Source organism: Gorilla gorilla, chromosome 11 (genome assembly GCF_029281585.2).
Source record: "Gorilla gorilla gorilla isolate KB3781 chromosome 11, NHGRI_mGorGor1-v2.1_pri, whole genome shotgun sequence".
Lineage (NCBI taxonomy): Eukaryota > Metazoa > Chordata > Mammalia > Primates > Hominidae > Gorilla > Gorilla gorilla.
In genome coordinates, this window is record NC_073235.2 from 132,880,369 (window position 1) to 132,896,024 (window position 15,656).

Here is a 15,656-nt window from a genome sequence, read left to right on the forward strand (position 1 = left end):
TTTGTAAAGAAGGGGTTTTGTCCTGTTGCCCAGGCTGGTCTCAAACTCCTGGGCTCAAGGGATCCACCCACCTTGGTCTCCCAAAGTGCTGGGATTACATCGCTCTGTATAGCAATACAGAGTCTCACTATATCACTCAGGCTGGTCTTGAACTCCTGGGCTCAAGCAATCCTCCTACCTCAGCCTTAGCTGGGACTACAGGTGCACACCACCATTCCTAGTTGATTAAAAAAAAATTTGTTAGAGATGGGGTCTTGCTATGTTGCCTAGGCTTAGAGCATTTTATTTCTGACACCTTTGGTTTATAGCCATCCAAATATCCAGATCTTTTTCTAAAACACATGGACATGATGAGCTTTTTCATTTAATTTTTATTTTAGAGTCATTTGCTTCCCCATCCCAAATTAACTATGCAAATTAATTGTTTTGAAGATGCCATGCCCAAATGTGGAGGTGACTCAGAGCTTGGAAACTCAGAAGCTCTAAGGTGAGCCTCCAGACAGGGAAAGTCTGCAACATGGTGACTGAGAGGGTAGTAGAAATTCATTTGCTATTTAACTCTCTCTTGAGATTTATTCTTGGAGGACAGAGCAAAAGTCCACTCTGAAAGACAGAAGGAGTCAATGAATGAGGTTATTCTGGAGGTTTTTCTTTTGTAGATACTGGCCTTCCCACTTCCTAGTGAATGTCTGTACCCAGACATCACACTGGATCTCAAACCCAAGGAGTCAAAAAGAAAAATTAGCTCCCTCCCCCAGTCAGTTTTTCTTCTGGACCTCACTTAGTGATAAAATCACTTTTTCCCCTGTCACTCAAACCCACGACCCTAGTTCTTCTTTCTTACCCTTTCCCATCCATTCCTTTCTCCTTCCATTTCTCCCTCTCTAGATTAAAATCTTTAGGATTTCATCCTAGTGATAATTTCTTGAGTGTTGCTGAGAGGGGCCTTGTGTTGGGTCCTGTCATCATAGATACTAGTTGTTCTCAGGACAGGAATAGTGTGCTGTGGACATGCAGTGGAGAGACAGACCATGGACTGGGCAGCCTGGAAATGCTGCAGGGGGGCCAGATGAGCTGGGCCTTGAGTAGATGTCAGGTAGAGGATGCAGGGGAGTGGTTGCAGGCATCTGTCTTCAGCTAGTTTCTTTTTAGGTTCTTACATCTCTCTTCACCTCAAAGCCCTTTGCCGGCATTTAAAGTTCCTGTACTCCTTTACTTGCATTTAAAGTTCTCCACCATCAGGAACAATCTGTGCTCCTAACTTTGTCACCCACAATTTTTTTTCTATGAACATTTAACTCCTTATAAATCATGCTGTTGAATCCTAACGGGAGCTCTTCACATTTCTGCTCTTAAAACTCCACTTCTCCTTCAAGGATTTAAACCTGTCACCTATCTGTCCCGTCATTATAATACCTTCAGCAGCTCTCCTAGGGTCGTTCCTTCACAACGTATATTCCGTTTCCAGTTCTTTGCGTTTCTTCCTTTTCCTTCGACTTCAAATTCATTTGGTGTTAACCAAGTTCCATCCTCATTCTGAATGCACTTCACTGAGGATCCTGTAAGAAAAAGCCCATTCTTGGATCTACCCCCATCCTCTGTGAATTCACCCTGAACCTCTTCATCCTAATTGTGGCCTTCTACCTTTCCAGGTCAAGAGAGACTTCCTCTGTGAGGTGGAAGGAGTAGCAGGGGAGTCTGCGGGCCTCTTCTCTTGGACTGAAGCCAGCCCTAAAGCCTGACTGAGTGGTGAGGGGGTGGGACAGAATTTGCATTCATGTAGTGCCTACATGCAGCAAGGACATGGCTGTCAGTACAGCAGGGCCCATGGGTGACTTCCAGGTGGGAGTGGAGGGTCTGATTGCCAGAAATACCATGATGTGGAAGAGTTTGGAAATTCCTTCCTAAGAAGCATTTCTTCTGCAGTCTAGCTAGCAGGGTCCATTTCCTGATCAATTACACACACGGGTATTTTCCTCCCTTCTAGTGAGTCCTTCATCTAGGGATTCCAAAGAGCAGAAGACCAAGGAACTCACCGTGTTTCATTTTCTTCTTATATAAAATCCCTTTCGCCTCACCACAGGTCACGGGGAGCTTAGAACAGTGAAAATCCACAGTGTCACTTTTGGGTTTTCCTTAAAGTAGAAGAGAACAGTTTTGTGTTATTCAGTCTTCACTCCATCTTCCTTTTGAATTCTCCCCACCATGAATTCCAATAATGTACAGGGTATTGGGGAACGTTCTCTGGTTAGTTTGCAGGAACTCTTTCATCTCGAGTGACAGATAAGCTATGTGTACACAGTGGCCTGCAACAAACCACCACCACTGCCACCAACACTATATCAAAAAAAAACATTTTAGTGGAACATATAGGGCATCTTCAGTGAATGTGTCTTAATTTGCAAGTGAATTGGCTGTCACTGAATAGTCTTCTATTCTATAAGCATCCTGCTGATCTCTCTGTGCTGATGGAAATGTTTCTTTGCATTCATGTTGCCAGAGGAAAAAAAAAATCTTCATTTATAATCTTATTTCCTGACTCAAATGAAGACTTGGGTGAGTGAGGTGGCTGGCACTGAGGGGATGGTGTCAGTCTTAATTATTTGCTGTTTCTTTTCATTTTATTGCTTCTCTGCTTCTTCCTTGATGAATAAAAGAAAACCCTGGAGAGCTTTGAACTAATTTCCCAGTTGCTCATGGAGCAGTCTGGCAACTCAGAACCCCTGGGTAGAAATCCAGAGTTTAGATTCAGGAGAAGCAGTTGCAAGAGGGTTTAAAATAAATCTCAGCAATTCCTGCTGCCTTCCCCTCCAACCTCACTATGGGTGAATTCATTAAAGAGAGACAGCAGGGGCTGTTTCTCTGGGGAGAAATGAAGGGGCTGTCCATGTCTTATGTTGAGTTACAGAGGATGTTACACCTAAAATGAATCTAGGAGAACACCTGGTCCAACTCTCTCCCTTGCCTCAAACAGTTATTGAAAGAGCTAAAGGAAAACAAATGGCAAAACAAGAGCATTGATGGAAAGAGGAAGGAACAGTATCAGTGGCGAAGAAGCCATTCATTTCTCTGGAAAGACACAAGGCAGATAGAGTGAGACTGAGAGAGGAGGGACCCTGAGAAGTGAGGATGTGATCCCCCTGACAGAACCCTACAGGATGCCTGGCCTCACAGGAGCAGGGGCTGGCAGCAAGGCTAGGCATGGGGGTGGAGGGTAGGGGGGCTGTGGGAACTTACGGTGGGAAAAACTTTGTTTCAACAGCCAGCCCTCTTGCATGGAGTGGCCAGCTCCACCATTTGTCTCTAGACTCAACTCAGTAAATATGGAACAGCAGATGAGAGCGTGGCCTTGGGAGCCAGACTGGGGGGCAGGGAGGGGTGGGGGTGGGAGGGGCTTGTAATCCTGGCTCTGCAACTTACTAGAAGGATTACCTAAGCGTGCATTACTGTTATCAAATTTGAGTGGGAAATTTGCTGCCGCAGGTTCCTAATGTGAGTGAAAGGCAGAGATCCAGGTGACTCTGGACCACTATTGCAAACCTTGAGGGAGATTAGCACAGCTCTGGGGACCTTCCCTTCTACAGTTCTCTGTCTCCACAGAGATGTCTTCTCTAATTCCCTGTGGTGAATATAGCTTTAGGGAACACAAATGTCCCAAACACATTCACAAGCAGATGAGGGAGCAGGGGGTGGCTTTGGGGGCCATGGGTAGCAAGCTGATGTGCAGAGTTGTGAGGACAAACATCAGTCCCTTCCTTACCCAGTGGAGGCAGGCCATCAAGTGAGGTGGGGCCTTTAGACCCGAGGACTTCCAAAGCCAACTGTCTTATGCCTGAGGGCAGCCTGTTCCTAATAGTGCTAAGTCTGGCTCAGCCTCACCTACTCATCTTACCAACCAGGCCTTGAAGGATGGAACCCTGCAGCCCCAGGAACCCGGTGGGGGATGCTTGGGGCTCTCTAACCGCAGCTGGCTTGTTTGAAAGGTGAGCTGCAGCAGCGGTGAGTTTAGGTCCCCATTAGGAAGCATGAGCAAACAGTGAGGAGCCTGCTGTGAAAAGCAAGCAATTAGAGAACGGAGAGCTCAGGGAAAGGAAAAGCAAGGTGGAGAAAACTAAGAAGAAAAGCCTAATCGAGATGAGGAATAGCGGCATGGTAAAAAACGAATTCATAATCCAGAAGACCAGCTCCAGGAATTCCTACAGAACATGAGGAAGGAGCACAAGGTGGAAATTATGCATGGAAAGACCACAGGCCTGGGGAGTGATTTGGGAGCTCTATGATGTATACATGAGGGGTCTGGGGAGGGGATGACGGGGGGGTGGAGATGGGGCGGTGGGAGGAAAAGTGATAGTCAAGGAAATAGTAAGAGCAGCAGATGCACTGTGTCATCTATCCGCATAACAATGTGTAAGAAAGAGAAGGCGATGACTGTCCCCATTTTATAGATGAGGGACTTGGGGTCAGATGTGGAGAGAGAATTACCAGTGGTCACCATATTACATGAGGTGGAGCTGGCACTGGAATTTACACATGCCAGACCCAGTATCTAGCGCTTTTTCCACATCATCAGAAATGCCACAAGACTGCACACCATACAAGCAACAACAGCACAGATACTCTGCATTTAATGAGAAGTTACAGACAGTGCAGAAGGGAGAAGAAACTGATGCTGAGGGACAACTGTCAACGTTTGCCGGGGCTCCTGCCTCCACCAGTGTTTGAGAGTAGGTGCTTTCTAGGTTCATTTACATTTTTAGTGTAAAGGAAAAAGGGCTTGAAATTGGAACACATAGGTTGATTTTAGCTCATTCAAGTCTTTTGCCCTTTAATTGAATCTGTAAAATAGGCTGATAACACTCACTTATTATGGTAATTAAATGGCAAAATGTAGATCAAAGTGCTTTGCCAACTGTGAAGTAATGTACACATTTATATGGTTATCGGGACCACTGCATGAAGTTGTATGGGTTGTGCCCTGAGCAAGGACTCCACCTTTAAGGGGTGCTCTAATTCATATTAGAAACAGAATCAGTTTACCTGCTTAGTACAACAATCTTCCAGCAGAAGGCAGAAAAGGGTTTGGTTTCAAGAATTGGCTCTGACAGATGAGGTAGTGAATTGAGGAAGGGGCACCTTTTTCTAACTCACACACATGCATCAGATAGGCCCCGATACTGGTACTCATACTTGAAGAAGTACCAGCTGTGTGAGGCATGGGGAGCTGGGCATACAGCAACACACAAGACCCATCCACTTACTGACCTCATGTGACTTTCACGCAGTGAACAGGCTGTGCACAGATCATTCATCACAGTTAAGATAAGTGCCATGAAGACAAAATGCAGGTCTCCACAAGGGCATGTCAGGGAGACCCACCCCTTCCTGCTGGGAGAGAGAATGCTTCCCTTGGAAGTGACATTTAAGGTGAGGTCTGAGGGCAAAGGTCTAATATCCAGAATTTACAAGGAACTTAAACAAATTTACAAGAAAAAAACAACACCTTTAAAAAGTGGGCAAAGGACATGAACAGACACTTCTCAAAAGAAGACATTTATGCGGCCAATAAACATATGAAAAAAAGCTCCACATCACTGAGCATTAGAGAACTGCAAATCAAAACCACAATGAGATACCATCTCATGCCAGTCAGAATGGTGATTATTAAAAAGTTAAGGAACAACAGATGCTGGCAAGGCTGTGGAGAAACAGGAACACTTTTATACTATTGGTGGGAATGTAAATTAGTTTAACCATTGTGAAAGACCTCGAAGCAATTCCTCAAAGACCTAGAACCAGAAATACCATTTGACTCAGCAAGCAATCCCATTACTGGGTATACACCCAAAGGAATATAAATCATTCTATTATAAATATACATGCATGTGTATGTTCACCGCAGCACTATTCACAATAGCAAAGACATGGGCTCAACCTAAATATCCATCAATTATAGACTGGATAAAGAATATGTGCTACATATACACCATGGGATACTATGCAGCCATAAAAAGGAACAAGGTCATAGCCTGTGCAGGGGCATGATTAGAGCTGGAAGCCATTATCCTCAGCAAACTAATGCAGGAACAGAAAACTAAACACCGCATGTTCTCACTTATAAGTGGGAGTTAAACAATGAGAACACATGGACACAGGGAGGAGAACAGCACACACTGGGGCCTGTCAGGGGAGCAGGAGGGAGAGCACCAGGATAAATAGCTAATGCATGTTGGGCTTAATACCTAGGGGATGGGTTGATAGGTGCAGCAAACCACCACGGCACACATTTACCTGTGTAACAAACCTGCACATCCTGCACATGTATCCTGGAACTTAAATATTTTTAAAAAAGGTGAGGTCTGAGGGTGTATAGCAAAGAAAGGGAGGAGGATAGGGGGATTCACTTTGGGGTTGGGTGGGTGAGCTGGGAGGCCCATGTGAGGAGGCCCTGAGCAGGAACGAGGTGGGAGCATTCAGTATCTGATGACCTATGCTGTGAGGAATCAGGCTGGTGTGACCTAGAGACACGGGTAGGGGTGGTTTATGGGTGTTGGTGACATCCTGTGTCTTGAGCTGCGTGCTGGGTGTGCGGGTGCATTTTCTGTGTGTGTGAATCCATCAAGCTGTACTCTCAGGATACCTGCCATTTTCTGCAAGCACATACACCAGTGCTACTCAGTGCTCCAGCCTACGATGCGACAGGGGCTTGATCAGAATCAATGCACTGCTGTCTCCACTGAGGAATCTTGCTATGAAAACAGTGTGTTTAGCGTCACAGTTGGTTTACAAGCTCCTTATTCTCGTAGACCTGCCAACCAACATGCTTGTAGATGGCACCAGTCTGGGGACCCCACCTTGGGTAGCACCTATTATACTTTGATAATGAATAAAAAGGGCCAGTGTGGCTGGCGCCTAAAAAAGGAAGAGAGGGTGACAAGAAACGATGCTGAAGAAGTGAGGTATAAAAGCGGAAGAAAAATAAATGCAAGAAGAGGAGTGGGAGGGAGAGGACAGAGATGCAAAGAGGGCCGAGGGTGCAGAGAGGCTGAAGCAAGCCCAGGGTCCCAACCAACACAGGAAAAGGAACGAGAACACTGTCAGGCTGTGCTTGAATAAGGGTTTCCTTTAATTCCTAGAATGGAAGACATAGAAGTTTATTTTAGAATGTGACTTAAAGGTTTAGTGATCATCCTTAATCATTTTTGGGTCTTTGTATAGCTCTGTGTTAAAGAATCCCTCCAAGTATGGAAAGAGCCACCATGCACAAGGGGGTGGGTTAGGCTGGCAGCACTCCTGATACACCCAATTCAGCTGGTACCCATGAGGGTGGAGAACAACTTTGGAGGAGAAGGACAAGGACAGTGGAAGAAGGGAGAGAGGAGAAGGAGAGGGCGGGTGGAGCCTTCAGCAGAGGCCAGGGCTCTGGGGAGCCCAGCGGGTAGGCGCTGTGGCTTGCTTGCTTACCTCTTCGGTGAATATTTTTCTGAAATCTCCTTTTTGAGCTTGAACAAATATCTTTCTCCTTTTTTTTTTCTAAAAACAGAATAATCACTTATAGCTACAAACATAGATTTATAAGCCTCATAGGTTAACAATCTTAAAGTATTTTTTCCTGTTTTTCTACCAGTTTGGAGAGACAAGTTACATATGAGCCCTTATGAAAGGACTTCCTTGTAGCATTGACTAAGGAAATACAGCAAGCTCATGTTAATAGGCAGAAAAGCTAAAAATACTACAGAAGCCAAATTTCCACTAATTAATATATGTCAATACATTTACTACAAATACTAGAATAAAGGGATGTACAGGAGTCCCCCCTTATCCACACGGCATATGTTTCAAGCCCTCCAGTGGATGCCTGAAACCATGGGTAGTGCCCACCCCTGCAGATACTATGTTTCTTCAATCTGATAACCAAGACAGCTACTAAGTGACTGATGGGTGGGCTGCGTATACAGCAGGACACACTGGACCAAGGGATGATTTGCATCCCCGAGTGGGATACAGCAGGATGGTGCAAGACTTTGTCACGCTACTCAGAACAGCGCATCATTTTTAACTTATAAATTGTTTATTTCTGGAACTTTCCATTTAATATTTTCAAACTGCAGTTGACTTCAGGTAACTGAAATCATGGATCAAAAAACTGCTTATAAAGGGGGGCTACTGTATGGCCTTATAAATATCACATAGGAAGGGCTTTTTAAGGAGGAAGTAATGGGCATAAAGCAGTGGTTAACACTGGGTGATTTTGCTCTCAGGGGATATCTGGCAATGTTTGGAAATCTATTTGTTTGTCAGGACTGGGAAGCAGGTGCTACTGGCATCTAATGGGTAGAGGCCAGAGATGTTGCTAGACATCCCATGACACACAGGACAGCCTCCAAAGCAAAGAATTATTCAGTCCAAAATGTCAATAATGCCAAGATTGAGAAACTCTGGCATAAACCATACTGCTAAAGGTAAACTGATTTGTCTATCTAACTAAGCAAATGGCTCCACAACCAAAAGCTTCTTAAGTTCAAAGACAGAAACCAAATCAGAAAAACTGTAATAATTATAACAAAAGGTTAATTTCCCTAACGGATTAAACAAAAAAATGGCCAGTCCTATAGAAAAATGGGCAAATTCAAACAGATGATCCTCAAAAGAAAAAATTCCAATGTCGAATTTAAAAAACAGGTAAACTGGTAACGATAGGCTAGGTAATGCTGTGGTACTTCACGATCCTCCCAAATCTCAGTGGTTTATTACAGGTGTCAGCAAACTATGGTCTAAGGGCCAAATTGGCCTACTGCCTGTTTATGTAAATAAAGTTTTATTGGAATACAGCCATGCCCATTTGTTTACGTATTTGCCTCTGGCTGCTGTCACGCTACAAAGGCAGAGTCGAGTAGCTGCATCTTCTGGTCCGTTTTGGAAAAAAATTGCCAAGCTCTGGTTTACAATGTCAAAGGTTTACTTCTCTCTCATGCTGTTTGTTCATCATAAATTAGGCGAGGCTCAGCCCTACATCACTGAGACTCATGGCTCCTGCAGACAGAGCAGCCTCTGTCTAGAACATCCCTGGTCTTGGGCAGAGAGAAAGAAGACAAAGGGGCTCTTAAAGCCTTGGCCTGAAAGTGGCTCTCTAACTTGGGTCCACATTTCTTTCGCTAAGTTATCACATGGACATTCCTGAGTCCACAGGCAGGGCTGTGGACTTCTGAGGAGGTGGGGCACTGGAACACTGGAGAACCGTAATACAAGCTACCACAGCATGTTTGATCACCTGCCAAGTGAAAACAAATTCAAAGGGAAACACCGGTGGAATATCACCCTTCACCTTTGGCCGTCATCATAGACACATCTTGTTATTTCTAGTGTTGGTGAAAGTGGAGGGAAAGGGTGTCTGTATGATGTAATGGGAGTATAAACAGACAATTTAGGCAATTTGACAACAAATATGTCCTAACTTAAAAATGCAGACTTGACCAAGCAACTTCACTTCTAGAAATGAAACATTAAAAAACAATCCTGCAAATGTGTCCACTTTGAGGATTGGTGCCACTTCCAAGACTGGGTTGGCCAGAACCAGAAAGGAGTCTCCCAAACTCAAGAGAGTAGTGGTGACTCTAATAACAGAAATGAAAACAGCAGACACTGGGGAGTAGTCATGGAAATCCACATGGCAAAGCCAAGGTGAACTGCACCCTGAGAACACTTCTTCCAACAACCACTGTCACATCAACAGAGCCGTACTCTGTCTTCATGTCCCTCTTGTCTGTACGTCTCCCTCCTTCTACTATTGACTTTACATATCTGTCTGACCCCGTACTGCTCCAAGAGGCCCTCCTACATTGAGCTATTCAAATAGCAGATTCCATCATTAGCCTTACCTTTCGATCTGGACTTTCGGGCACATTTAGTTCTTGCCTTTTGGACCCTCATCATGACCTCTGAGTTCCAGGTTGAGTCGTCTTTCCTTTGAGTCACCTTATCCACCACTTGGAGCTTCTCTTGGATGCCATGCCCAGGTGAGGCTGCCCCTGGACCAAATAGACTTGTGAATAGTTTAGTGAGCTCCCTTCTCATGTTCCCAGCCCCTACCCTTTCAGGAGTTATCTTGCCATTTCTCTATAATTCTCTCTTTTCTTGTGTGTATCTTTCTTCTCCCCCAGACTCATAATACTTCCTTCTCTTTCTCTTTGTCAAGTCCTCATTTTGTTTAGTAATTACAGGTGTATCAATTAGAATGCAAGCTCCACTAGTGTAGGGATTTGTGTCTGTCTTGCTCACTGCTGAGTTCCCAGGACCTAGGACAGATAGATACCTGGCCCACACCTTACACTCCACTGCTGAATGAATGTTTCATAGGCACTAAAGTTTTGAAAATATTAAATGTATTTTTCTTTTTAATTTGTTTTTATTTCAATAGCTTTTGGGGTACAAGTGGTTTTTGGTTACATGGATGAATTATATAATGGCAAAATCTGAGACTTTAGTGCACTCTTCATCTGAGTGGTGTACATTGTACCCAATACATAGGTTTTTATTCCTCCTCCTCCCTCCCTCCCCTTTCTGAGTCTCCATAATCCGTTATATCACTCTGTATGCCTTTGAGTACTAATATCTTAGCTCCCACTTATAAGTGAGAACATACAGTATTTGGTTTTCCATTCCATTACCTCACTTAGAATAATGGCCTCCAGCTCCATTTAAGTTGCTGCAAAAGACATTATTTCATTCTTTTTTTATGGCTGAGTAATACACCATGGTGTATATATACTACATTTTCTTTACACATTCATTGGTCAATGGGCACTGAGGTTGGTTCCCTATCTTTACAATTGTGAATTATGCAGCAATAAACATGTGTGTAGGTGTCTTCTTGATATAATGACTTATTTTCCTTTGGGTTGATACCTAGTAGTGGGGTTGCTGGATGGAATGGTAGATCTACTTTTAGTTATTTAAGAAATCTCCATACTGTTTTCCATAGAGGTTGTACTAATCTGCACTCCCACCAGCAGTGTATAAACATTCCCTTTTCACCACGTCCATGTTAACATCTATTTTTTTTTGACTTCTTAATAATGGCCATTCTTGCAGGAGTAAGGTGGTATCTCATTGTGGTTTTAATCTTCATTTCCCTGATGATTAGTGACGTTGAGCATTTTTTCAGATGTTTCTTGGCCATTTGAATATCTTCTTTTGAAATATGTCTATTTATGTCATTTGCCCACTTTTTGTGGGATTTTTTTCTATAATGTTTGAGTTTCTTGTAGATGCTGGATATTAATTCTTCATTGGATGCATAATTTGCAAATATTTTCTCCCATTCTGTGGGTTGTCTGTTTACTCTGATGTTTATTTCCTTTGCTACGAAGAAGGGTTTCAGTTTAATTAAGTCCCATTTATTTATTTTTGTTTTTGTTGCATTTGCTTTTGGGGTCTCAGTCATGAATTCTTTGCCTAGGCCAATGTCCAGAAGAGTTTCTCCTAGGTTTTCTTATAGAATTTTTCTGGTTTCAGGTCTTAGGTTTAAATTTTTGATCGATCTTGAGTAAATTTTTGTATAAGGTGGGAAATAGGGATCCAGTTTTATTCTTTTACATGCGGCTAACCAGTTTTCCCAGCACCATTTATTAAATATGGTGTCATTTCCCCAATTTATGTTTTTGTATGCTTTGTCAAAGATCAGTTGGTTTTAAGTATTTGGCTTTATTTCTGAGTTCTCTATTCTGTTCCATTGGTCGATGTATCTACTTTTATAACAGTATCATGCTGTTTTGGTAACTATAGCCTTGTAGTATAATTTTAAGTCTGGTAATGTGATGCCTCCAGATTTGTTCTTTTTGCTTAGGATTGCTTTGGCTTTGCAGGCTCTTTTTTGGTTCCATATGAATTTTAAGATTTTTTTTCTAGTTCTGTGAAAAATGATATTGGTATTTGATAAGAATTGCATTCAATCTGTAGATTGCTTTGGGCAGTGTGATCATTTTCATATTGATTCTTCCAATCCCTGAACATGGGATGTGTTTCTATATGTTTGTGTCATCTATGATTTCTTTCAGCAGTGTTTTGTAGTTCTCCCTGTAGAAATCTTTCATCTCCTTGGATAAGTATATTCCTAGGTATTTTATTTTATTTCGTTGAAGTTGTTTTAAAAGGGATTGAGTTCTTGATTTGATTCTCAGCTTGGTCACTGTAGGTGTATAGCAGTGCTAATTTGTGTACATTTGATTTTGTAACCTGAGACTTTACTGGATTCATTTATCAAATCTAGGAGTCTTCTGAAGGAGTCTTTAGGGTTTTCTAGGTATATGATCATATAATCAGGGAACAGTGATACTTTGATTTCTTTTCCAATTTGGATGTCATTTATTTCTTTCTCTTTTCTGATTGTTCTGGCTAGGACTTCTAGTACTATGTTGAATAGAAGTGGTGAAAGTGGGCATCCTTGTCTTGTTCCAGTTCTCCGGGGGAATGCATTAGATTTTTTCCCATTTAGTATCACATTGGCTGTGGGTTTGTCATATATGACTTTTATAACTTTGAGGTAAGCCCCTTCTATGCCTAGTTTGTTGAGGATCTTTATCTAAAGGGATGCTGGATTTTATCAAATGTTTTTTCTGCATCTATTGAAATGATCTATGGTTTTTAATTCTGTTTTTGTGATGTACCACATTATTGACTTGCATGTGTTAAACCATCCCTAAATCCCTGGGATTAAATCCACTTGATCATGGTGTATTATATTTTTGATGGGCTGCTGGATTCAATCTCACTGTTTGTTATTGGTCTGTTCATGGTTTCTATTTATTCCCAATTTAATCTAGGAGGGGTGTATGTCTTCAGGAATTTATTTATTTCCTCTAGATTTTTCTAGTTTTTGTGCATAGAGGTGTTCATAGTAGTCCTGAATGATCTTTTGTATTTCTGTGGTGTCAGTTGTAATGTCTCCAGTTTCATTTCTAGTTGAGTTTATTTGAAACTTCTCTCTTTTTTTGGTTACTCTGGCTAACGTTCTATCAATTTTGTTTATCTTTTCAAAGAACCAGCTTTTTGTTTAATTGATCTTTTTTATTTTTTCTTTCAATTTTATTTCATTCTGCTCTCATCTTTCTTTTTTTCTGCTAGCTTTGGGTTTCTCTAGTTCCTTGAGGCATGACATTAGGTTGTCAATTTGTGATCTTTCAGACTTTTTGATGTAGGCATTTAGTGCTATGAACTTTCCTCTTAAAAGCACTGCTTTTGCTATATCCTAGAAGTTTTGATAATTTATGTCACTGTTACCATTCATTTCAAATAATTTTCTAATTTCCATCTTAATTTCAGTGTTAACCCATAAATCATTCAGGAGCAGATTATTTAATTTCCATTTATTTGTTATGGTTTTGAAAGTTCCTTTTGGAGTTGATTTCTAGTTTTATTCCACTGTGGTCTGAGGAGATACTTAATATAATTTCAATTTTTTTCTTCTAAAAAACCCCCCAAAATGGGATACACGTGCAGAACGTGCAGGTTTCTTACATAGGTATGCATGTGCCATGGTGGCTTGCTGCACCTATTGACCCATCCTCTAAGTTCCCTCCCCTCACCACCCACATCCCAACAGGCCCTGGTGTGTGTTGTTCCCCTCTCTGTGTCCATGTGTTCTCAACGATCAACTCCCACTTATGAGTGAGAACATGCGGTGTTTGGTTTTCTGTTCCTGTGTTACTTTGCTAAGGATGATGGGTTCCAGCTTCATCCATGTACCTGCAAAGGACATGATCTCATTACTTTTTATGGCTGCCTAGTGTTCCATGATGTATATGTACCACATATTCTTTATCCAGTCTAAATGCTGGATTCTTTATCCAACATTTGGGTTGGTTCCACGTCTTTGCTATTGTAAATACTGCTGCGATAAACATACATGTGCATGTGTCTTTACGGTAGAATGATTTATATTCCTTTGGATATATACCCAGTAATGGGATTGCTGTGTCAAATGGTATTTCTGGTTCTACATCCTTGAGGAATCACCACACTGTCTTCCACAATGTTGAACTAATTTACACTCCCACCAACAGTGTAAAAGTATTCCTATTTCTCCATAGCCTCACCAGCATCTATTATTTTCTGACTTCTTAATAATTGTCATTCTGACTGGCATGAGACGGTCTCTCATTGCAGTTTTGATTTGCATTTCTCTGATGATCAGTGATGTTGAACGTTTTTCCATATGTTTGTTGGCTACGTAAATTTTTTTTTTTTTGAGAAGTGTCTGTTCATATCCTTTGCCCATTTTTTGATGGGGTTGTTTGTTTTTTTCTTGTAAATATGTTTAAGTTCCTTGTAAATTCTGGATATTAAACCTTTATCAGATGGGTGGATTGCAAAATTTTTCTCCCATTCTGTAGGTTGCCTGTTCACTCTATTTCTAGTTTCTTTTGCTGTGCAGTAGCTCTTTAGTTTAATTAATTCCCATTTGTCAATTTTGGCTTTTGTTGTAATAGCTTTTGGCTTTTTTATCATGAAGACTTTGCCCATGCCTATGTCTTGAATGATATTGCTTCAGTTTTCTTCTAGGTTTTTATGGTTTTGGGTTTTACATTTAAGTCTTTAATCCATCTTGAGTTATTTTTTGTATAAGATGTGAGGAAGGGGTCCAGTTTCAGTTTTCTGCATATGGATAGCCAGTTTTCCTGGCACCATTTATTAAATGGGGAATCCTTTTGCCATTGCTTGTTTTTGTCAGGTTTGTTGAAGAACAGATGGTTGTAGATGTGTCGTGTTATTTCTGAGGTCCCTGTTCTGCTCCATGGTCTATATGTCTGTTTTGGTACTGGTACCATGCTGTTTTGGTTACTGTAGCCTTGTCGTATTGTTTGAAGTCAGGTAGTGGGATGCATCCAGTTTTGTTCTTTTTGCTTAGGATTGTCCTAGCTATATGGGATCTTCTTTGATTCCATATGAAATTTAAAATAGTTTTTTTTTCTAATTCTGTGAAGAATGTAGAGACAATATACCAGAATCTCTGAGACACAGCTAAAGCAGTGTTAAGAGGAAAACTTGTAGCACTAAATGCCCACATCAGGAAGCTAGAAAGATCTCAAATGGACACCCTAACATCACAATTAAAAGAGCTAGAGAGGCAAGAGCAAGCTAATCCAAAAGCTAGCAGAACTCAAGAAATAAGTAAGATCAGAGAAAAATTGAAGGAGATAGAGACACAAAACACCCTCAAAAAATCAACGAATCCAGGAGCTGGTTTTTTGAAAAAATTAACAAAATAGATCACTAGCCATATTAATAAAGAAGAGAGAGAAGAATCAAATAGACAGAATAAAAATGATAAGAGGGAATATCATCACTGATCCCACAGAAATACAAACTACCATCAGAGAATACTATAAACACCTCTACACAAACGAACTGGAAAATCTAGAAGAAATGGATAAATTCCTGGACACATACACCCTACCAAGACTAAACCAGGAAGAAGTTGAATCCCTGAATAGACCAATAACAAACTCTGAAATTGAGGCAGTAATTAATAGCCTACCAACAACACAAAACCCAGGACCAGATGGATTCACAGCTGAATTCTACCAGAAATACAAAGAGGAGCTGGTACCATTACTTCTGAAACTATTCCAAACAATTGAAAAGGAGGGAACTCCTCCTTA

The 15,656-nt window shown here is 41.5% G+C and overlaps 2 protein-coding genes across 6 annotated transcripts in view; one reads left to right on the forward strand and one right to left on the reverse strand.

The window, feature by feature from the left end:
• Window positions 1-15,656, forward strand: part of SP140 (SP140 nuclear body protein) — a 188,617-nt gene that overhangs the window by 51,701 nt on the left and 121,260 nt on the right. The window lies entirely within an intron of this gene.
• SP110 (SP110 nuclear body protein) overlaps window positions 1-15,656 on the reverse strand; it is a 54,850-nt gene that overhangs the window by 10,678 nt on the left and 28,516 nt on the right. For 4 of the 5 annotated variants that reach the window (XM_063695268.1, XM_055379713.2, XM_063695267.1 and 1 more), the window contains exons 11-14: window positions 9,876-10,025; window positions 7,462-7,530; window positions 2,037-2,135; window positions 1,417-1,559 (exon numbers count right to left, since the gene is read on the reverse strand). In XM_063695268.1, coding sequence (XP_063551338.1) covers window positions 1,417-1,559; window positions 2,037-2,135; window positions 7,462-7,530; window positions 9,876-10,025 — 461 coding nt within the window. Of the gene's footprint in view, window positions 1-353; window positions 604-1,416; window positions 1,560-2,036; window positions 2,136-7,461; window positions 7,531-9,875; window positions 10,026-15,656 lie in introns of those variants that run through there. The other variant, XM_004033315.5, reaches the window with a different exon arrangement.